General features: G+C 43.2%; 2 protein-coding genes and 1 long non-coding RNA gene across 7 annotated transcripts in view; 1 reads left to right on the top strand and 2 right to left on the bottom strand.

Moving 5' to 3' along the window:
- Positions 1-21,942, bottom strand: part of fbxl16 (F-box and leucine-rich repeat protein 16) — a 210,294-nt gene that overhangs the window by 152,750 nt on the left and 35,602 nt on the right. Inside the window, exon 1 of one of the 3 annotated variants that reach the window (XM_082530517.1) lies at positions 10,708-10,911. The exons of the other annotated variants lie outside the window; for them this stretch is intronic. The gene's annotated coding sequence lies outside the window, so the exon portion shown is untranslated. Of the gene's footprint in view, positions 1-10,707; positions 10,912-21,942 lie in introns of those variants that run through there. 3 annotated transcript variants of the gene reach the window in all.
- Positions 1,586-21,814, top strand: hao1 (hydroxyacid oxidase (glycolate oxidase) 1). 2 transcript variants are annotated; one of them, XM_082530551.1, is made up of 8 exons: positions 1,591-1,885; positions 2,643-2,794; positions 12,130-12,400; positions 12,512-12,684; positions 14,476-14,567; positions 17,465-17,623; positions 17,726-17,795; positions 19,841-21,814. In XM_082530551.1, exons 1-8 carry the CDS (start codon positions 1,755-1,757, stop codon positions 19,906-19,908), a joined length of 1,116 nt encoding a protein of 371 aa, XP_082386677.1. In that variant the 5' UTR covers positions 1,591-1,754; the 3' UTR covers positions 19,909-21,814. The 2 variants fall into 2 exon arrangements, with proteins under 2 accessions (XP_082386678.1, XP_082386677.1); XM_082530552.1 differs by lacking the exon at positions 17,726-17,795 and having other exon boundaries at positions 1,586-1,885; positions 19,841-19,930.
- Positions 21,736-21,942, bottom strand: part of LOC309705026 — a 29,086-nt gene continuing 28,879 nt past the window's right edge. For both annotated transcript variants that reach the window (XR_014276434.1, XR_014276435.1), the window contains exon 6: positions 21,736-21,819. This is a non-coding gene — a long non-coding RNA (uncharacterized lncRNA). The remainder of the gene's footprint in view (positions 21,820-21,942) is intronic.

Genomic DNA, 21,942 nt, shown 5'->3' with positions numbered 1-21,942 from the left:
AGATAGAAGAAAATAAACTGTAGAAAACTAGACAGAAGAAAGAAGAAGAGAAATAACATTTTAACATAAACCAGTGACACTCCAGGGCCTGATCAACCCTGGCAGGGCCTCCTTGGATGAGGGTGTCTAGTGATAATGGCCGAAACATCCGATGAATCCAAGGTCCACTACTGACGATGTGTCCCAAATTTAAAATGATAATCTAGATCAGATCTGTAATCCCTAAACCTAACCAAGGAAGAAAAATGGCAGATTAGCTTGGGTAAAAGACCGAAAGTTGAGGCACATAACGATGTGTGCTGCTGGCAAAGTTTCTGGGCTGCCTTTCCTCATAACAGCCATCCCTCAAGAGTCTCTCCATCTAAAGCAATGCATTATCAGGGACTGTAACATCTAGTCCTTTTTGTAACAACATAATGTTAGTGTTACAAACACATTCTTCTTCATGTCTGTTTACGTGGTTTTTAAGGATAAAGTGATTTTCAGTAGTACAAGCATCATTTAATCCCCAAAAGTTGATTCTGTTCATCTGCATGTAGCGTAAACCACAGCCAAATACGGCGAGTGTCCTCAGCGACCAGAAGAGAGAAGGATGCCACACCATGGATGTGGACAAGTGGGTGAAGAATTTGTCTGACACACAGCTCACCCAAGCAGAGAAAAACATCCTTGCTAAAGGGTTGAATTTTGCTGTGACGCAGAGACAAATCTGATCGGAGCTGATCACAGCCACAGAAACTGCAATTCGAAACAGCAACAATATTGCAAAAGTGGAAGCAGAGCAACTACGGCCTGTCTCAGCAATGCAAAGCCCCCAGCATCCAACATCAGCATGGAGGAGAGGAAGGCACTCACATCACTTGGTAATGACAGGCAAGGGTATGTGCACAGTTTTGCTAAACCAGAAAGACTATCAAGAGAAAATGTTGTCACTGCTCAGTGGTGAAAATACAAAAAGGGAGGCAGAAGAACAGCACATCAAGAAGGCCCTGAGTAAATGTAGTTGTCCCACCTGGACTTTTGCCAAAGCTGGGAAGACTCCTAAAGAAAGCTCCAGCCGATCCAGGAGAGAAGGACGACCGTTACCTAAGAGAAAACCTGTAGTGATCCCGTACATGTCAGGAGTATCAGAACTGCTGAGACGCATTCTTTCTAAACACTGAGTTTCTGTGGCTTTTAACCCCCAAAACACGCTAACCCTTATAAATCACTGGTTTGACACAAAGTATCCACAGAGTACCACCTCTCTGCTGTTTTTAATGAAAACATCATTGGGTTCAAAGTTCACAGAAGGCACATGAAGTTTCAAAGTTCGTAGGCAGTCAGCACTAGACATGGCAACACTCTAATCTGGCAACACACAGGCCCAGATGGTGTGGAATCCTCACAGCTGCAGTCTTATCTTGTGTAAACAGAGCAAAGCAGAAACTCCTCTGAGTTTAATTCATTTATGATTTATTTCTATAGGACAGAGTCACAACAACACTCGAGCCCAACAATAAAACAATCAAAGCACAGGAAGGACAAACTGGGCTTTAATAGGAAGAAACCTTCTGCTCAATCAGGCTCAGGGAGGCGTCGTGTCTGATGCCATCAATAAGGGCTGAAGAGAAACGTAAAGCACAGGAGTCAGGACGTGAAAGGCTCACAGCTTGTGAAACCTCTGGCAGGTTAATGATTAAACTAGTTCTGTTTATTGCAAATCACAGAGAGGCTGCAGTTTTCAGTTTTCTGGTAGTTCGAAGTGAAAAACAATGCAGCGTGTGTGTGTGTTGGACTTTGAGGAGGAAGCCAGGAAAACTCTTCCTAAAGCTGTGTATGACTACTACCGCTCAGGAGCTGATGAGCAAAAGACACTAGCTGACAATGTGGCTGCCTTCAACAGGTAAAACACAGACGTGTGGAGGTCACTGTTGTTGATGTGGTAATACAAAAATACTGAACTGAACATTCAGAGTAAGAATTTCTACAAACCGTGTTGGAGCCTGAATCCAAAGCTGAAATTACACACAGCAGCTGCTCTGGACTCTGATGCTTGTCTTTTTATCATTTTACATTATTTATGTGCTAACAGGTACGTTTAATGTGTAATGAATTACACTATAGGGACATAAGTACCACACCTGTTTATCTTTGGATCCAGGTGTTTTCTGTGCCATTTCCACAGGTGTATAAAATCCAGGAGTTAGCCATGCAGGCTGCCTTTACAAACACACTACTGCAAACCTGCAGAGCTCCAAGCCTCCTGCGCTGGAAGCTTAATGGCTTTCAACAGCTGTGTAATATGTAATTCAGATAAATGTAACAGCCCAGTACTTTGTCTATATATATATATATTGATGTGCTTCTACCAAAGCTTTCAGTTGTAGAAATAACGTGTTTTTTTTTTTTGTTTTTAAAAAAAAAAAAAAAAAAAAAAGGATGACAAAGGATGAACTGAAGCTCCGCCATCACGTGATGTCACATGCTGCTGTTTCTGATGTCACTTCCAAAAAAAAAAGAAATAACGTGTTTTCTTTTCAGAATCAGTCTGTCTCCGTTTTTCAATGGACATCAGAGTGTGAATGAATCTTTGTAAGTAAAAAGAAGCTGCAGAAGTGTAACTGTAGAATGACCTCTTCCACTATTACACACGTGTGTAGGTGGTATCTGGTTCCTCGAGTGCTGAGGGACGTGTCTACAGTGGATCTGTCTGTCTCAGTGCTGGGGGAGAAGCTCAGCATGCCGCTCTGCATCGCTGCCACTGCAATGCAGAGGATGGCTCATCCTGAAGGAGAGACAGCCACAGCAAAAGGTTAACACACACTAAAGACACACGCACAAAACTGGGAACACAAAATGGAAAAAATGTAGCCTCGGTTTTCCAATCAGGTAAAATGAATGGATAAAATAACCCAGATCGTTTTATCACAGTACAGCTGTGCTATGTAGAGACAACATCAGCCAGAGTGTGCAGGTGTCTGTAAGTTATTACTTCTGCATCTGGTGCTACAGAAGAGGAGCAATCATAAAACAAGTGGCAATGTTTCTGTTGGCTCAACAAACAACAACAAACACACAAACTGTGCAATCTGCTGCACAGTGTGATGCTCGCTGAAGGTCCAGCCGCTGGATTACTCAGGAGGAGAAATGCGTGCAGGTATCTGCAGTCAGAGACAGAGAACGCTAAGAGAGGAAGATGAGAGGTAGTATTTTGTCATGGTTGGCTGTGTGGCAGGCAAGCAGAATGGTGGACCCAAAATCGACCCAAAATTCGGCTGCTGCTGGGCGACCTGGTGCCCGCGGGCACTGTGTTGGTGACCCCTGACTCAGACCATTATATTTGTTCACAGATGTTGGCAGCTGTCAGCTAATAGTTTTCAGCTATTTTGAAACCAAAAAAGAAAAAACACATTTTATCCATAATAGCAATCGAACTGAAACAGAAAATGCAAAATGCTGTTTATGGTCTCCTCACAACAATGACAAGAAAAATAAACTGGGCCAATATGGCATGTTTGTTAATACAGAGACACACATGTTAATGTGATCTCTGGTCTCCCACTCAGAGACACAGGTCTCCCAGTGTCCAGCATTCAGACGGCTACGTGAGGACACTCTTCATGTGAGAGAAAATCTGCTCACACAGATATGTAGAGCCAAATACTGTCAATAAGGCCTCTGCAATGTTCTGAAGACAGTTAAACTTGTCAAGTAGTGATGTCCAGCAGGTGAACATGCAGCTCCATGAACACACACAGCTGTGGATTCCAGCTGCATCTGTAGTTCTGCAAACTTTGACCCCCACAGTGTCAAGCTTTTCAGTTCAATCAGCTGCATTTCGATGTCCTCTGTGTTCAGGCAGTTAATGCGAGACAAACCCAGCTCCTCATTAAAGCTTTCTGGTTTGATCAGAAAAGAAAACATTGGTCCATACACCTGAAAGTCCCAAAAACACATTGTGAATTCTGTCTCAAGTCTACGGATGTATCCGTGTATTTCCGTGGTGATGATGCACTGAGAAGTGAGAAGGTGAGAAGTTCGGCCATCCGGGAGGGGCTCAGAGTAGAGCAGCTGCTGCTCCACATCGAAAGGAGCCAGCTGAGGTGGTTCGGGCATCTGACAAGGATGCCCCCTGGGCGCCTCCTGGGTGAGGTGTTCCAGGCATGTCCCACCGGGAGGAGGCCCCGGGGCAGACCCAGGACACGCTGGAGAGATTATATCTCTCGGCTGGCCTGGGAACGCCTTGGTGTTCCCCCGGATAAGCTGGAGGAGGTGGCTGGGGAGAGGGAGGTCTGGGCCTCTTTGCTTAGGCTGCTGCCCCCACGACCCGGCCCCGGATAAAGCGGATGAAGATGGATGGATGGATGGATGGATGGATGATGCACTGAGCTGAAAGCTCCTGAAGCATTTGAAGTATCTGAATGTGGAAATTTCAACATTGACTGATAAAACTGCCAGCTAGCAACGTCCCTCTCACCGGTTAGCTAAGTTATTTTTAGCCAATTACAAGTTGAATAAGTTGGGGTTGTTAGCTAAGATACCGTCATTAAGAAGCGCCACAACTAATGTATTTATGCAAACTAAAGGAAAAGGCATAAAGCCTTTGAATGAAAACAAACGCTCTTGTGACAGTGATGTACACTGTCTTGTTGGTATATGTATGATTTCTATACATTTTGCATCAGATAAAAACTTTGGTTGTAAGATAATTATTTATTAAAGCTAGACATTTTAAATGAGAATAAGAAAGAAAAGTATTTCTTTGTGCCCCTCTTACAAAGCTGTTACCAGCTGTCAGCGACTTAGAAAAGGATCCTGGTGTTATTTGTCTCTCAGAAACAGTTCATAACTTCAACTCATTCATGTCACCTAAAAGGTAAACCTGTTTCTCCATCACCTGTTCAGCTCTGATGATTCAGTAAGGACATCTCCTGGTTTCATCTTCATGTTTCCCTCTCACCAGATATACAAATCGATATCATGACCAGCAGCTTTACAGCTGTGGCTCCAGCAAGCATCAGCTGATACTAGAAATTAATGTTAAATAAATTCTAACAACAGCCGATCAAGCTTAAACGTGTGTCAACTTGGACATCCGGTCAAACTGACGCATGCGTGCACTGCTTCTCGAGCCAATTTTGAACTAGTTTTGTCATAGTTTTCGGTGCTTTTGCTTGCTGTTAATTTCGAACCAGAACCAGTGAGTACCACATGATTACAAACCTCGGTGAACACTGCTTAATTTAAATCATCACAAGAGAAAAGGAAGAAAAGAAAGAAAGAATAAAAAAAAGAGAAGAAGGAAAAAGGAAAAGGGAGGAGAAAAAGAAAAAAGACAAAAAAGAAAAAGAAAAGAAAAAGAAAAGAAAAAAAGAAAGAAAGAAAGAAAGAAAGAAAAAGAAAAAAAAAGTATCCTTTGTGTGGGAAATCCGCTTCATTAGGGTCATGACGCGGGCGAGATCGCGCTCCCGGGATGAGTCCGCTGGGTCCATGTACTGGTCGCGTCGTTCTGTCATGGTTGGCTGTGTGGCAGGCAAGCAGAAGTGGTGGACCCAAAATTGCAGGACTCTTGGAGATGGGAATAAACTGAAAATGCAGCTTTACTGCTGGAGGAATGATTCACGAAATAAAACTTACAAAAGCAAAACTCCAACCCGAGGTGCTGGAGGACAGGACATTACAAACACACAGCAAGTTGAGGGTACGACGCGACACTAACACAGAGAAACACAGGGCTTAAATACACAGATGGCAGTAATCAAGGGATGAGAGACAGGAGGGGAACACACCTGGGAGAAATCACAGCTGACGAGACAGGGGAAACGTAAACTGAGCACACTCACATACGACAGAGACCTTCACAATAAAACAGGAAACTCAGACACATGGAACCAGACAAGACATTGAACTAAACAGACAGATTAACAAACAGACGGGGTGACACCATAGACAGACAGATACAGACGCAGACTCAGAGGCAGACCGAATATAACACGTAGAACTCGAACAATAATAATAATCATGATAATAAATTGGAAAATGCTAATAATAAACTTAAAGCGCTGGGTCACCGACCCAGGACCATGACAGTACCCCCCCCTCAAGGGCTGGCCCCCGACAGCCCCAAAAGACAAACAGACCACCAAGCCAGGGTGGGCGGCGGGAGGCACAGGACGGAGGGCCCAGAACAGAACAAAAGAAGAGCCCCCCCAGAAACCCAAAAAAAATGTCCAAAAACCACACAGGGGAGCAGAGTCCAAAACGTAGGTCAGGAGGTCGGTCTGGGGACCGATAGGTCAGAAGGCCAGCACAGTTCATTTCGGGAGGCCGACCGTGCGAAAGGCAGCGGTGGCAACAGAGCAAGTCCGGGGGCCGACCGTGCGTATGGCAGCGGTGGCAACAGAGCAAGTCCGGAGGCCGGCCACACAGAAGGCAGCGGCGGCGTTCAGGAGGTCGTCCACAGCGGCGACGACGCCCAACTAGAGGCCAGGAAAGCGGCCAGCAGAGACGAGGTGGAACAGGACGAGCTGGAACTGATGATGGTGTGGCAACCGCAGGACCAGACGAGGCAGGACCAGACGAGGCAGGACCAGACGAGGCAGGACCAGACGAGGCAGGACCAGACGCTGAAGCCGGACCTGGCATGGAAGAAGCCACTGCGGCTGGACCAAACGAGGCTGAGGCGGCTGAAGGCGAGGCTGGACCAGACGAGGCTGAGGCGGCTGAAGGCGAGGCTGGACCAGGCGAGGCTGGACCAGGCGAGGCTGGACCAGGCGAGGCTGGACCAGGCGAGGCTGAAGGCGAGGCTGGACCAGGCGTGGGTGAAACCGGAGCTGGACCAGGCGTGGGTGAAGCAGTAGCTGGACCAGGCGTGGGTGAAGCAGTAGCTGGACCAGGCGACGGTGTGGGTGAAGCAGAAGCTGGACCAGGCGACGGCAAGGATGAAGACACAGAGGCTGCAGCTGGCGAGGATGAAGACGAAGAGGCTGCAGCTGGCGAGGATGAAGACACAGAGGCTGCAGCTGGCGAGGATGAAGACTCCGAGGCTGCAGCTGGCGAGGATGTAGACTCCGAGGCTGCAGCAGGCGGCGGCGTGGACGAAACTGTTGATGCCGCTGCTGCTGCAGGTGTGGATGAGGCTGCTGGTGGAGCAGCTGGTGGCTGGACGGGCTCCTCAGGCCCCCCAGCTGACGAGGAAGGTCGCTGGACGGTCTCCTCGGGCCCCCCAGCTGACGAGGAAGGTCGCTGGACGGTCTCCTCGGGCCCCCCAGCTGGCGAAGCAGGAGGCTGGACGGGCTCCTCAGGCCCTCCAGCGAAAACAGTCTCAGGACCAGTGGGCACAGGGGCCCCTGGAACACACAGGACAAAACCAGCAGGCGCGGGGACCTCTGGCAGGGACAGAATGGAACCAGCAGGTTACTCACAGCTGCTGATTGCTCTGGGAAGGGGCTGGAGTGCGGCTGTAGCGAGGAATGGTGATGGCGCCGGTGCCGTTTCCTCCTGGAAGTGGGAGTGGAAACTGCAGAGGAGAATGGCGATGGCGTAGAGGCCGACTCCTCATCCTGCGCCCACATGGCCGCAAGGAAAGAGGCTGGCGAGCGACAGTTGGAGCAGACCGGAGTCAGTGGTTCACTCGGTGGCAGCGGCAAGGGGTTGATATCCTGCCCGTGGCGATCGCTGTGGTGTCGCAGAAGGCTCCGTGTTCGGCTGCTGCTGTGTTGCAGGGAGCTTACACTGCTTCGCGGCGCGCTCCGTCCGTTGCTGCTGTTGCTGCGGAGGCCTCGGAGTGGAGTACTGCGAACGAGCAAAGGCCGCTAGCTCCTGAGCCTGAAGAACCTCCTGGGCTTCGTGCATCTCGTCAATTAAGCTCATGAATCCCTTGAGTTGGCAGAGATGTGGATTCCCCTCGAGGATTGTTCCGATAGCGTTTAATCCGATCGCCATTGCCTTAGTATCCTTTGTGTGGGAAATCCGCTTCATTAGGGTCATGACGCGGGCGAGATTGCGCTCCCGGGATGAGTCCGCTGGGTCCATGTACTGGTCGCGTCGTTCTGTCATGGTTGGCTGTGTGGCAGGCAAGCAGAAGTGGTGGACCCAAAATTGCAGGACTCTTGGAGATGGGAATAAACTGAAAATGCAGCTTTATTGCTGGAGGAATGATTCACGAAATAAAACTTACAAAAACAAAACTCCAACCCGAGGTGCTGGAGGACAGGACATTACAAACACACAGCAAGTTGAGGGTACGACGCGACACTGACACAGAGAAACACAGGGCTTAAATACACAGATGGCAGTAATCAAGGGATGAGAGACAGGAGGGGAACACACCTGGGAGAAATCACAGCTGACGAGACAGGGGAAACGTAAACTGAGCACACTCACATACGACAGAGACCTTCACAATAAAACAGGAAACTCAGACACATGGAACCAGACAAGACATTGAACTAAACAGACAGATTAACAAACAGACGGGGTGACACCATAGACAGACAGATACAGACGCAGACTCAGACCGAATATAACACGTAGAACTCGAACAATAATAATAATCATGATAATAAATTGGAAAATGCTAATAATAAACTTAAAGCGCTGGGTCACCGACCAAGGACCATGACAGTATTTGAAGGGAAGAACTGCACATTTAAAGATTTGATTAATGTCATAATGTTTCATCACAAATTGAATCTGTATATGGGGTATTTTCATAAATTATGTATTTTCATATTGTGAGACATCCTACAATTTGTTGCATCAAAGTACTGGGTAGTTTTGTGCTGTACTGAGGTGAATTCCTAGTAAAGCACTGTTAGGCTGTTCCTTATGGTCAGACTTATGTTACGCAGTAGGTTACTTAGCATTTAAGATGATAATACTTAGATTAACCCACTTAATTCAACCTTTATAACAACTGTATACAGTATAAGGATGGTAGTGGGCTATCCCCAGTGGATAAAGATGGTACAAACAGCATGCTGTAAAGGACAGCTTGTGAAATGTCTGCTTCTATCTTGTTGGATTCAGTTTTGTAAATCCACAATGGTCAGCTGGTCACACCCTGCACAGCCTGTCCTGGAGCTCACATTACACATCATTGCGAGTTGTGAGACACTGCACAGATCTCAGGCTCCCACTTTAACCCCTGACTGTTCTCATTGTTCTGTGGAAGCAAAGTCGCCCTCAAACAGACAACAGCTAAAAAGTTCTCATTCTCATAACAGATTCAAGCCGAGTGAAAACATTCAAATTAGAATTTCAATTCAAAGATTCTTTGCCTTCTCATCTTTTTATTTTACTGTTTTATTAGTCGATCACAGGGTTCAGTTATTTCCTCCGACATACTCCTACTGAGATACTTTGGGAAACTTTGGGAATCACCTTGTTGGTGCAAAAATATTGTTTTGTCTGTTACTGTGTTATCGTTGGCATTTGTCATAGATTTATTCTGTGACCATCTGCCAGTAAAATTGCTTAAACAAGCAAGTGAAAAGTCTTTGCCAGGTTTGATTCATCCTCTGAGTCAGGAGCCTTTTTTGTCAGTTTAGTTTTATTGGTAAATTTTCCTTTCCGGTTGTTCTGAATTTTTGTTGCTGTTCTGGTTTATAAAGCGTCCATTTAGTCCTTTTTTCTTCGTGCTGAGCTTCCTTTGGTGTGTCACCTCTTCCATAATGTAGATTTCCTCTACAATCTGTGTCCACTGGTCCAGGGTAGGAGGATCTTCTTTTCCCTATCCCTTGGTGATAGCCTTTTTCCAGCATTAGTGATATTTTAACCAAATATCTGTATTTTAAGGTGCGATCGTAGCTCAGGAGTTGGTAGTTTGTCTTGTAATTGGAAGGTTGCCGGTTTGAGCCCCGGCTCGGACAGTCTCGGTCGTTGTGTCCTTGGGCAAGACACTTCACCTGTTGCCTACTGGTGTTGGCCAGAGGGGCCGATGGCGTGATATGGCAGCCTTGCTTCTGTCAGTCTGCCCCAGGGCAGCTGTGGCTACAACTGTAGCTGCCTCCACCAGTGTGTGAATGCGAGAGTGGAATTGTTTTGTTTTTTTTAACTTGAGTATGAACTCATACAAAAAGCAGCAAGATATTAAAAAAAACTGTTTTATTGATTAAAACACACACTATATCGGATTCATATTGGTATCGGCAGATATCAAAATTTTTGATATCGGTATCGGACATAAAAAAGTGGTATCGTGCCATCTCTACTAACAACAGCTGATCAAGCTTAAACGTGCTGCTGTTGTTTAGCGCGACATCTGCTGGTTTCCTCTTTCTGGCGCAAAGTGGGCGATCAACAAACGAGAGAGCCGATCAGCTGATCATTGATCAGTTTCATGATTGAAGCAGTAACGGGAGAGGGAGGGGAGAGAATGAGAGAAGAAGAGGCAGCTGTGCAGCGTAAACACAGAATAACTCCAGCTTTGTCTTTTTCATCGTAGCTGAAGTCCGGAACAAACTGTTCCTTTTCACCTCAACACGAAACGTGTAATATTTTCTCTGAATACGAGACGATTCCGTTTTTTAGGAAACGGTTGGCAACTCTAATAATTAACCTTATAAACAAAATAAAGTTCAACATCAATAACATCATAGCACCCACCCAGCTGTACAGAAACTCTATCATGCTAGCTAGCACGCAGTACGAAAAAGTCAGCATAACGAAAATAAACTCCACCTAAACTTGGTTTATATCTGACTGCAGGTCATAACTTCTTACCTGAAGTTCAGTTCACCTGACACTCTCGGACCAGCGCCCGCCTCGGGTCTCTCCTCTTGCCTCCCTTTCCCTCCTCCACCTGCTGGCCTCCACCACTTGCTAATGTTACTGAATCTGTGGAAGCGCCGCGACAGCCACCACACGAAGTAATGAGTAACGAGCCTATCTAAATCCCAGTAACGACTAACGCGTTCCTGATTTTGGCATAATAACTAGTTACCGTGCTCGTTACCACAATAATAACGTAGTTACTGTAGCGCGTTACTTAATAACGCATTAGTCCCACCACTGGCCATTTCTCTGTCTGACAAAACTCTCACTCACTTTTTCTCTGTGTGACTCAAGAGTGCCCCCCACGGGAGGAACATGAATATTCCAGCACGCTGAAGACATGAACACAGCATCAGCACACAGAAAAACACTGTGTCCTGATTAAAAGTTAATTAACAGAACTAAGATAAAAAAGGTACATTCTTCCCTGCTGTGCCTCATGTGTGCTACATGTTCACGGTGGCTGTTTCGATTATTCGAAAGTTCTGTATTGAAGACAAATACTACCCCCGAAAAAGTAAGTACATTACTTACAAGATGGATTCATGTGATTGCTTTCAAAATCATAGGAGCATGAAGGAATTACAGTTGTCAGAACATATATATCTATAAAATATGGCAATAGTTTTATCAAGGTCTTCTATAAGTTTGTTCTGATAATTATCTTGTTCTGTTCTCTAATCCTAAATAATTATAGTCTTTGCATGATTAATATATTATTCAGTGTTAAGTATCACTGTATAAACAGTGACACATCATTTAAAAAACAAAAACAAACCCAAAACCTGACATGAGGACATTTCCCTCGTGTCTCTCGGTCCATTGCTCCCTACTCATAGGTTAGTTTTCAAGTTTAATTTATTTTCATCTTTTCATTTTTTGTGTCAGCCTACTAAGCGGCTAGTCTTTGATTAAATTTACACTGCCTCAAAGCCTCTGCATTTGGGGCATCACAACCCTCACACTTCACACGTATGACATGCCCCTGTAGGAGTTTAGAGGTGTTTAGGAGTTTGTTCTTTACCGTGATTTTGTTGAGGCCATAGAAATCTATCTTTGTCTCTGTTCAACAAAGAAAAAACATCACCAATAGGAGAGGAAAGGGGCGGATTATACTGGAAGCAAGAGAGTGAGTGAAATATTTCTCCATAGCTTTTCATTTGGGTTCAGTTAAGTTGTAGAGACGACTAGTGGGCAAAAGGCAACTGGACAGATCTATGGAAAAATTATTAGGTAGGTGAGGAAGGGGAGAGGGCGAGATCTTTACTGAATACCTGAGTTGGGTTAGTTAAGTTAAAGTATTATCATAACCTCCTTTGAAACTTCTTTGGAAAAGACCATTGTCACCAGTAATATAACATTTCTTCACAGCATGCAAAGCAATGGGAACTGGGATGATGCTGAGTTCCTGGGCCACCTCAACAATAGAGGAAGTGATGTCAGCAATGACTACCTCACTGGGCAGTGGTGGTGTCCTCTGGCTGCAGCTCTACATCTATAAAGACAGGGAGCTCACGCTGTCGTTGGTGCGCCGGGCCGAGAAGGCGGGCTATAAAGCCATCTTTGTTACCGTGGATACACCATACCTAGGGAAGAGATTGGATGATGTGCGCAACCGCTTTAAGATGCCCCCACACCTGAGGTAGGGAAACAAAAAGAACAGTACAGGCTGTGTAATTACACCACGTTCCTTTGTAGCATCGAACTCTGAACTCTTCTTTCTCTCTGTGTCTTTGTGCATGTGTGATTCCAGCATGGCTAACTTCTCAACAGCCTCCCTGGCTTTCTCCGAGGGAGACTACGGCAATGACAGTGGCCTGGCTGTTTATGTTGCAAACGCCATAGACCCTTCTATCTGTTGGGATGACATCACGTGGCTGAAAAAACACACACGCCTCCCTGTGATTGTAAAAGGAGTATTAAATGGTAGATGGACACACACACACACACACACACACACACACACACACACACACACACACACACACACACACACACACACACACACAGTTACAGATCATAGTGTGAGGAAAGAGAATCATGACAGTCTCACCATCTCACTCATATATCCACCATATTACCAAAACTGTTCACTCACCCATCCAGGTGTTCCAGTCACTTCCATGGCCACATGGAATCAGGTACCTGGAGGCAGCTTCTACAAACATTTGTGAAAGAATGGGTCGCTCTCAGCTCAGTTTCCATGGCCAAGCAGCTGCATCTAAGTCTTACATGAGCAAGTGCAAAGTGCAGTGTTGTGGGGCACTCCGCCACTAGACTGTCGAACAGTGCAGACATGTCCTCTGAAGTGACGCGTCATGCTTGTCCGTCTGGCAATTCCATGGACAAGTCTGGATGTGGTCAGGAGACTTGTCTGACTACACTGTGCCGACGTAAGATTCTGGTGTGGGGTTCTTTTTCAGGAGCTGGCTCAGCCCTTTAGTTACAGTGAAGGGAACTCATGCTTCAGTATACCTAGAACATACCTAGAACTATGTGGGAATAGTGTGGGGATGGCCTCTTTGTGTTCCAACATGTCTGTGCACCAACGCACAAGATTAAGTGAGTGTGGTGTGGAAGAACTTGGCTGGCAGGCACAGAGTCCTGATGACACACAACTCTATATTTTATCATCAACTCAGGACCATAGCTCCTACCCTCGTTTATAGAAAATAAAACGGTTTTTAGGTCTTACGGGTCTTAGCAAAAGATCTCCTACAGCTTATTCAGATGCAGGGGGCTGAATCAACCAGGTTCAAAAATGTTGAGAACATTGGTCCTGTTTTCAAATCTATACATTAGCATTGGATGTCACAATGGATGTATTTTAAAACTCTTCTACTAGTTTAAAAAGAACTAAATGGACTTGGACTGAATCAGCGTAATACTAAGGCATCCATTGTAACTTACACTATGTACTGAACTCGCAGTAACAGACCTTCAAAATATCCCCAATCAAGAAAAAAACAAAGAAAAATCATTTAGTCTTTTTTTTGTCATCAACTGTGGAACAAACTTTCTGAAAACCTGAAATCATCGAGTTTTACTTCGTTTAAATCAGGCCTCAAAACGTTTTATTATTGGAAGTAGCCTATTAATGAACCACATCTGCAAACTGATTTGATTCCATTTAATTTCTAGTGGGTGGTCCCTCATGTTCACCTTTTTGTGGTCTAAAAGTTAGATGTCAGAGAGCAGACTAAGAGTTGGCTACAGAGGACTGGATCTTCTCTTAATAAACTGTTTTGACATTACTTTTACCAAAGTTGTTGCAGAAATAACCTCTAATCTCTAATAAATATATATTACTGCAGATCTGCAAACACAGAAAACAACTCTTCCGATTAGAAGCAAAAAAGAAACAAGACTTTTCCATTTCTCTGATTAGTTTTGTACGGTTTATATCATGACCTGTATACATGTATCTTTATACTCCTTTCTATCCCTCTGAGTTGGCTTGTCTGGATAGTTGTATACAAATAAATTTGACTTAAGATGCTTTTCAAGTAGACTTTAAAGCATGTGCTGCACACATCAGTGGTTATATTTTGGCAGTATTAGGAAAATGAAAGTCGCAGACATTTGGTGAGGTACATACACACTGGTTCCTCACAGGTGTACTAGGAAAACAATGCTATCAAGAGTAACTGTATTCAAATACAGAATATGCTCATCACACAGAAACCCTGAGCTTATTTCTCTGATTTTGTGTGTCAGGTGAGGATGCTGCCAAGGCTGTGAACTGTGGTGTCAGTGGCATCCTGGTGTCCAATCACGGAGCTCGGCAACTGGACGGGGTTTCTGCCACGGTCTGTGTGTGTGTGTGTGCATTTGAATTTTTCTGTTTTTGGATGGATTGCAATTGAACTCTGACAAATACAAGTTTTCATTAAGCAGCCCTAAATGTTTGATCTTATAATAATAATAATAATAATATTAAAAATGTATAACCTGAATCTGTTTTTATACTCGGTGCGTCCATCCAGTAAAAGTGGCTTCACAGATGCATGAGGTGACCTGAAATGATTGTTTTGGATAAAACTGGGGCTCCCGAAGAAGGACCTGACTGCTGAACCCAGGATTGTCTTAAATATGTTTAAATATGAAATCTTATCTACTTTTCTTAAGACTCTCATTTCCTACTCTGCGTGCAGTGTTACGGTGACCGTTTTGAGTTTGAGTTCATGTTTCCTTTTGGTTTTGGAAGTGATTTATCTTTGAGGGCTTTGGTTGTAGTTATCATTTTGTGACTCTCTTGTGGCCTTGCATATAAAATTCAGAACTGCAGGAAACCATTCCATCCTTTCCACCGGAGGTAGTCTTTAATAAAACCACACTCTGTGGGCACAAGCGTGGTTGGAGTTTGGTTCCAGACTATGGAGATAAAGGATTGTCAATCTCATCTTAATATTGCTTTGCATAGAGTCTGCCTCGTGACAAGGACAGGCACAGAACAGAGGAGACATGTCCTCTAAAGTGGTGCAGCTTGGTTAGGTTTGGCTTGATTCTGCTGTGGTCTGTAGTAATAATACAAACAACTAAACAATCAGTACAGCAAGCAAGCGACATATATTCTATACACAAACATAAGATTACAGAACAGGACTGTATTCAGCAATCAAATGTATCAGTAACGTAAACAATGACCTCACAGGAGGGTTAAAACTAGCATAAATTAGCTTAGTAGCATGAATGGTGCCTTAGCATAAGATTAGTGTATACACAAGTGAACAAATACATGTGCTAATATTTAATCTACATGACATCATCAGAACTCACCTTCTGGCATTCACACAGAGCAGTTAACCAAGGAAATACAGCTATCCAGTAAAAAGGGCAAAAGAAAAAGATGTGTGCTATCAGCAGCCGTAATGGGAGAAAGTAGACATTATAAACATTCACCACATGGCATCAAACACAGGTCGTGCATTGAAGGAGCTCCAGTATAGAGATGGCTTTCACAGACTATCAGTGGATGAAACATAATACTATAGAGAAATAACCAACATGTAAACGGTGTGCTTTCTAACACCTCAGATGATGACAAGCCTTGTCTCTTTATGGGAGACAGCACCCCACATCATCACACCTTTTCCACCAAAACATGTTGCCCTCAGTATTGCATTCAACAAGTCTTCTCCACACTTCTACCCACCCACGTCCACCTGCCATAGGCAGAATCTGGACTCATCGCTGAAATATGGGCCTGACGATGAAGGGCAGTCATGGCAGGACTCCTGGCAGAGACCAGACATTGGCTGTGTGCAGTTTGTTCTGGATTGTCTGGGTAGAGAGCAGTCAACCATATTGTCCTGAAAACCTTGACTGCAAATCTGTTGAAGGTTGCTTATGTTTCCTAAGTGCTGACAGGGAGAGGAAATGTTATTCTTGTGGTGTCGTCATCTTGGGACACCCACTTCATGGCCTGTGTCTGACATCCCCTGTTATATGCAACTTGGCCTTCAATTTGAAGATGGTACTAGGGCACTCCAAATAATGCTGTAATTTGGGGTTTTTGGTTGTTTTAGGAACAGCAGCTTGAAAATGCCCTCTGGCACAGGCCCTATCCAGATCAGTCAAACTTAGCATGATGGGAGCAGACACCAACTGACTGCTGACATGCTCACTCAGGCACCAACCAGACTCTTAATTGTCAGCACTTGGGATACCAGCAGCTCAAAACAAGTCAAGTCACTTAAGTCAAGTGGCTTGTCATTTCAGCCATGTGCAGTGGTACAGTGTACTGTGAAGCAAGACAACGTTCCTCAAAGACCACGGTGCTACATATAACAGGCAATCAACACAGGAATACATAAAGTGCAAGTGTGCAAAAATTGCAACAGAAACAAAACAAAGACAGTGCAACACCAGACAGAACAGAACAATGCAGGCAAATGCAACAATGGGCTGTGCAAAAAGTAATTTGATGTACGAAGGGGTGTATGAGAGGACGTAAGTCCTCTGCTCAACCCATCGATGTATTTTCTTTAAGAATGTGGCAACATTTAAGGGCAAATGAATCTTACTGTTGGAAAGACTGTTTATTGCCAGGAAACGTGGTTGCAATGAATAATCAACCAAACACAGATTTCCTTACTATTTGTTAAAGTTCATTTAGTTTGTAATTTGTGTCGTGTACTTTTGGTTTTCGTCTGGATTGGAGTCAATTTGTCTTTTATTCTATTTGATATCTGGTTTAATGTTTGTGAAGTTGTTGCTTTAGATCATAGGTGTCAAACTCTGGCCCCCAGGCCAAATTTGGCCCGCAGCCTAATTAACATTTGGCCCGCGAAGCCAAAACAAGTTACTATTAGAGCTGTAGATTCATTCTTATATCTGGAGGAATAAATATATTTCAATAAATATTAACGTTAGCCCACGACTTTGTTCCAGTTTTGAATTTTGGCCCACTGTTTGGTTGAGTTTGACACCCCTGCTTTAGATTAATTCTTTGTTTAGTTTAGAAGTCTTTATTTTTCTTTTCAAGTTTTATTGAATTCTTGTCGGAGTTTTCAGTATTTGCTAACTTTAGTTCCTGTAGACATTTAGTTTACTTTTTAGGTCAACACTAGTGTTATTTCTTGACGTGTGCTTGAACAAAATGTTAAACATCTATACCAAATTCATTTGGAACATTGATACATTAGAATTTGAGGATATGATTTGAGTTAATAATTGTCATTGTAGTTGATCACTGTGTGTGTAGCTAGATGCCTTGGAGGAGGTGGTGAGGGCAGTGCAGGGTCGATGTGAAGTCTACATGGATGGAGGAGTGAGACGCGGGACAGACGTCCTAAAGGCCTTAGCTCTGGGAGCAAAGGCTGTTTTCATTGGTCGACCTGTGCTGTGGGGCCTTGCCTGCCAGGTGAAGCACTTCAGTAGCTTTTTTCCACCATCACATTTTTGGGCTCCAAAATAAAGATGGTTATTTATAAAAACATCATCTTGGTTTTCTATGTCTGCCCAGGGGGAACAAGGAGTTATTGAGCTTCTGGAGCTTCTGAAAGATGAACTGCGACTGGCTATGGCCCTGTCAGGTAACAAGAACACAGGAAATGTACTTTGCAGAAAAGTCACTTATAAACTATTTTTACAAACCCGTTGAATATAAACACAAATGTGGACAAAAAAAGCACATTGTGTATGTTAAAGTGAAGACTAGGGTTAAGGTTTGGTTTCAGAAAGCAGCAATTTATCTTAATTTGTTAAAAAGGAATTATATTGTATGTTGCCAAAGACAGCCTTACCTATCTGTTGTTAAAATGACTCCAAAAACAGATGAATTGTGCAAACTACATGCCAACAATGAACTGTTGTGGAATCAATCATTAGATGTTCTATGCTGCCAATGTCTATGACTAAATGCATAAACAAGGATGCAAGGACAAAAACAATCTTCAATAAACGGATTTAAAAGACAAGACAACCCAGATTAGGCCCATCTTTACTATATCTGCCGTATGACAGACAGAGGAGGCCTGTGTGTGCCAGGTCTGCTCAGGTCTCTGCTGCCTCCTGCTGGTTTTCACCCACAATATCCCAAAACAGTAGCATGGAGTTCCAGGTGAAGACTCTCAGAGGCTCTGTCTCAACGCCATGGATAAGATATTTGTCGACCTTCAGCCAAGTTCAAACATGAATATAAAGCTCTGATTGTTCTGATTGTAGAGCTCTGTGATCAGCATGTGTTGATGATGCAGCCCAAATAGATCTTTGTTTTTTATTAAGAACTTTTAACATTTGTTTTATTATGTGGATCTGCTTAGCTAGTTTTACATTACATGTGCCTTCAAAGTCAAAGTCAAAGTCAAAGTCAAAGTCAACTTTATTTGTCGATTCTGCCACATGTACAGGACATACGGAGAATAGAAATTGCGTTACTCTTCACTCCCTAGATAAATAGCAAATGAACATTTAAATATATTTAAATATAAAAGTGATTAAAAAATGCAAGTAAAATAATTAAATAGTAAATAGTAATTAAATAATTAAAAAGTAAAAATTTAAATAAATACAATTTTACATATAACAAGAAAGCTATATAATATACAATATAATGGGTAAGTGACATTGAGTGTAAGCCAGGCAGAGTAGTGCAAATAGGCAAATAGTGCAAATGGAGATTTGGTAATGTACGGTAAGAGAAAGTGTACAACAAAGTCTTATGAGGTAATGGCAGTCCAATGCTCCACAAAGTGACTGGTAACTGGTGCAGGCCAGTGAGTGAGTCAGAGAGTGTGTGTGTTTGTGTGTGTGTGTGTGTGTGTGTGTGTGTGTGTGTGACAGAGTTCAGTGAGACCGTGGAGGAGAGAGGGGAGAGGGGGCAGAATCGGGAGGGAGTTAAGCTTCCTGACAGCCTGATGGATGAAGCTGTCCTTCAGCCTGCTGGTCCTGGCCTGGAGACTCCGCAGTCTCCTCCCCGACGGCAGCAGCTTGAAGAAGCTTTGCATTGGGTGTGTGGGATCAGCCGCTATGCAAAGGGCTTTTTTAGTGAGACGGGTGCTGTAAATGTCCTGGAGGGAGGGGAGAGAGACACCAATGATCCTCTCTGCAGCTCTCACTATGCCTTTTTACTGCAATTGTTTTATATTAATTTCATTCATATGTATTGATGTTTTTTTTTTTATTTCAGGATTTTGACACCATGTAATTTTCTAAACTGAAGAATCCACAAAAAACATAATGAAGTATTAAGTGGAACATTCCCACTGCCCAGTCCTTAAATACTTTAAAGCTCGGAGACTTTCTCTCAGTCAGCCTCAGAATATGACTTTGATTAGGGTGTTTTTCTGCTGGGAATGAGAGATGTAAGAAGGAATATGAAAACAAACTGATAAGAAATGTATAATTAACAGAACTAAAACATTAAAGTCAAAGACTGTGATATGTTGTTAAAAGTGGAGAAATTATTCTAGAATATTTGGTTCCTCCAATCTTGAAAACACAAGATGAAGTAAGCTATTTTATTGTATCAATATATTTAACCTGATTGAGTCTTGTTACATTTACATCAGTTCAGATTTCAGACTTTGTCATCACTGGAGACTATTTGACAAACATGGTTTTGTGTGTTTGTGTCCAGGTTGTCGTTCAGTTTCTGAAGTAAGCAGGTCCCTGGTCAGGAGAATGGACTTCACCTCGAGGATGTGAGAGAACTGAAGAATACACGAATCATTTTTTTTATGAATCACTAAATGAATTCTTGATGTCAAAACAAAGTGCTGTTTCCTGTTAAAAGGTAATGTTTTTAAAGTGGTGCTTTTGACTAGAGCATGTAAAAACTGATACAAAATACAGGGCCGTAAATCTTTGGACATACAGTCTCCCATAAGACAAGCCCTGGAGCTGATTGTGAGTAATGAACTTGTATTTAGCATCTTTTAACTGAAACGCTCAATATTGAGATTAAATCTAACTGTGAATTGTTGATATAAATATGTTGTTTAATTGAGAAAAACACATTCGAATCACATCACATCTAGCCCCGTCAAAAACACTTAAGGATGAAGTTGTTTCGTTAGCAAAGTCGAAAATCAAGAGTTTTTATTTAGGTTTGACTTCAGATTTTCAATTTTATATCAGTTTTAATTAGTTTTTACCAATTGTTTGCTAGCTTAGTTCAGTTTTTATTTTTTTGAACATCCTTAGTTTCAGTTTAGTTTTGATTAGTTTCAGTTATAGTTTTAGTTGTGTTTGCAATAATTAAGTGCAACAAAATCCCAGTTTCATCATATCAGTCATGCTCTTCTGCTCATCCTTGGGTATGTTGCGATTCCAGCTACCATACTGCACCCTGGACAGGTCGCCAGTCTGTCGCAGGGCTAACACGCAGAGACAGACAACTCACATTCCCACCTAAGGGGAACCTATGGGTTCTTTAAAAAAATAAAAAATGAGGGCAGATGAACAACCATTGATAGCAGGCAACTGTAAAAGATATATCTTGGCCCCAATAAGACTATTAACTCTTGCAGCACCGGGTGCATTGCTAAACTTTTTGAAGGCAACTGACTCACACAGTTGTGTAGATATCCCAGTCTCAATAAACATATTCACCAACGCTTCCTCTCGTTTGTGACAATATTTAAAATATGTCATATTCCGTAACACACCAGCTGATTTGTTAAAATGGGGAAACGAAGGAAAACAGAACTCCGTGAGCAGCACTTTGTGGAAACTGTATTTGCTTTTAAGCTACATCGGTGTTTGATATCAAATACTAAGCAGACTGTACAGGCTGACCAGGGCGACCAGACCCCAACAAACTAGCACAGAGTTTGTGTGGCGCAACAGTCCGAGGTTATCTTGTCAGACACATTATATTTAAATGAAACGTTTCCAAATCAAGTAATAATAATAATAATAACAGGAAGCTGAATTTTGTTCCCTATATGATTTCATGTATTAGTCATTATATACTCACACACACACACACACACACACACACACACACACACACACACACACACACACCGCATTGAAATGGGAAAAAAATTATCTACTTCCCACCATGTTGACTTGTGACTTTCTGGTAACTCGTAACTTTCAGCATAGCACTGGACTGCCGAACCGTTGCTTGACTGCAATGTTGCATTAGTTAAAAGCCAGCAATGTCCTGCAGAGCCAGTCAAAATGTGGAACATTGTCTCAAGATGTTGGAAAGGACGACAAGTAATAAAAATGCCAAGTTATTACCTTATTAATAAACTCCTATAGAGAGGTTGTTTCTCTTTTTTAAAATTACTACAGTATTTGAATGCAATCAGAGCTACCGCGTCACACTTTTTTTTCATGAACAGTTCACGAAACAGTGGGGGCGCGCATGACAGTTTTGGCTGACGTGTTACGTAGCGAGGAATTTTGACCTGACAGCTTTGCACGTTGAAATGGTCTTTACGAACACTGACTGCAATAACAGGGTTGAACGTCCAATCGCGTGTAGTTTACAGAGTGTTTTCAGAGGTATACTTACTTTTTTCAGCCTTTATCTCTCTGATTTTCTCTTTCATTCGTCTGCCGTTTTTCTTTTGTTACAGGGTGTAAGTCCTCTTCCAGTTTGATCTGTGGGTGTTTTGAGATATTTTGAGACAATAAATAACATTAACCTCTGTTTTTTTTCTATGTTTTGTTTTCCATCTTTCACTCTGCCATGCTCTAGATGGCTAAAATCCTTATTTGTAGTCA

Source organism: Aulonocara stuartgranti (assembly GCF_965226115.1).
Source record: "Aulonocara stuartgranti genome assembly, chromosome: 4".
NCBI classification, from domain to species: domain Eukaryota; kingdom Metazoa; phylum Chordata; class Actinopteri; order Cichliformes; family Cichlidae; genus Aulonocara; species Aulonocara stuartgranti.
Note: the sequence above shows the minus strand (reverse complement) of the source record. Positions and strands in the feature narration are given on the sequence as shown.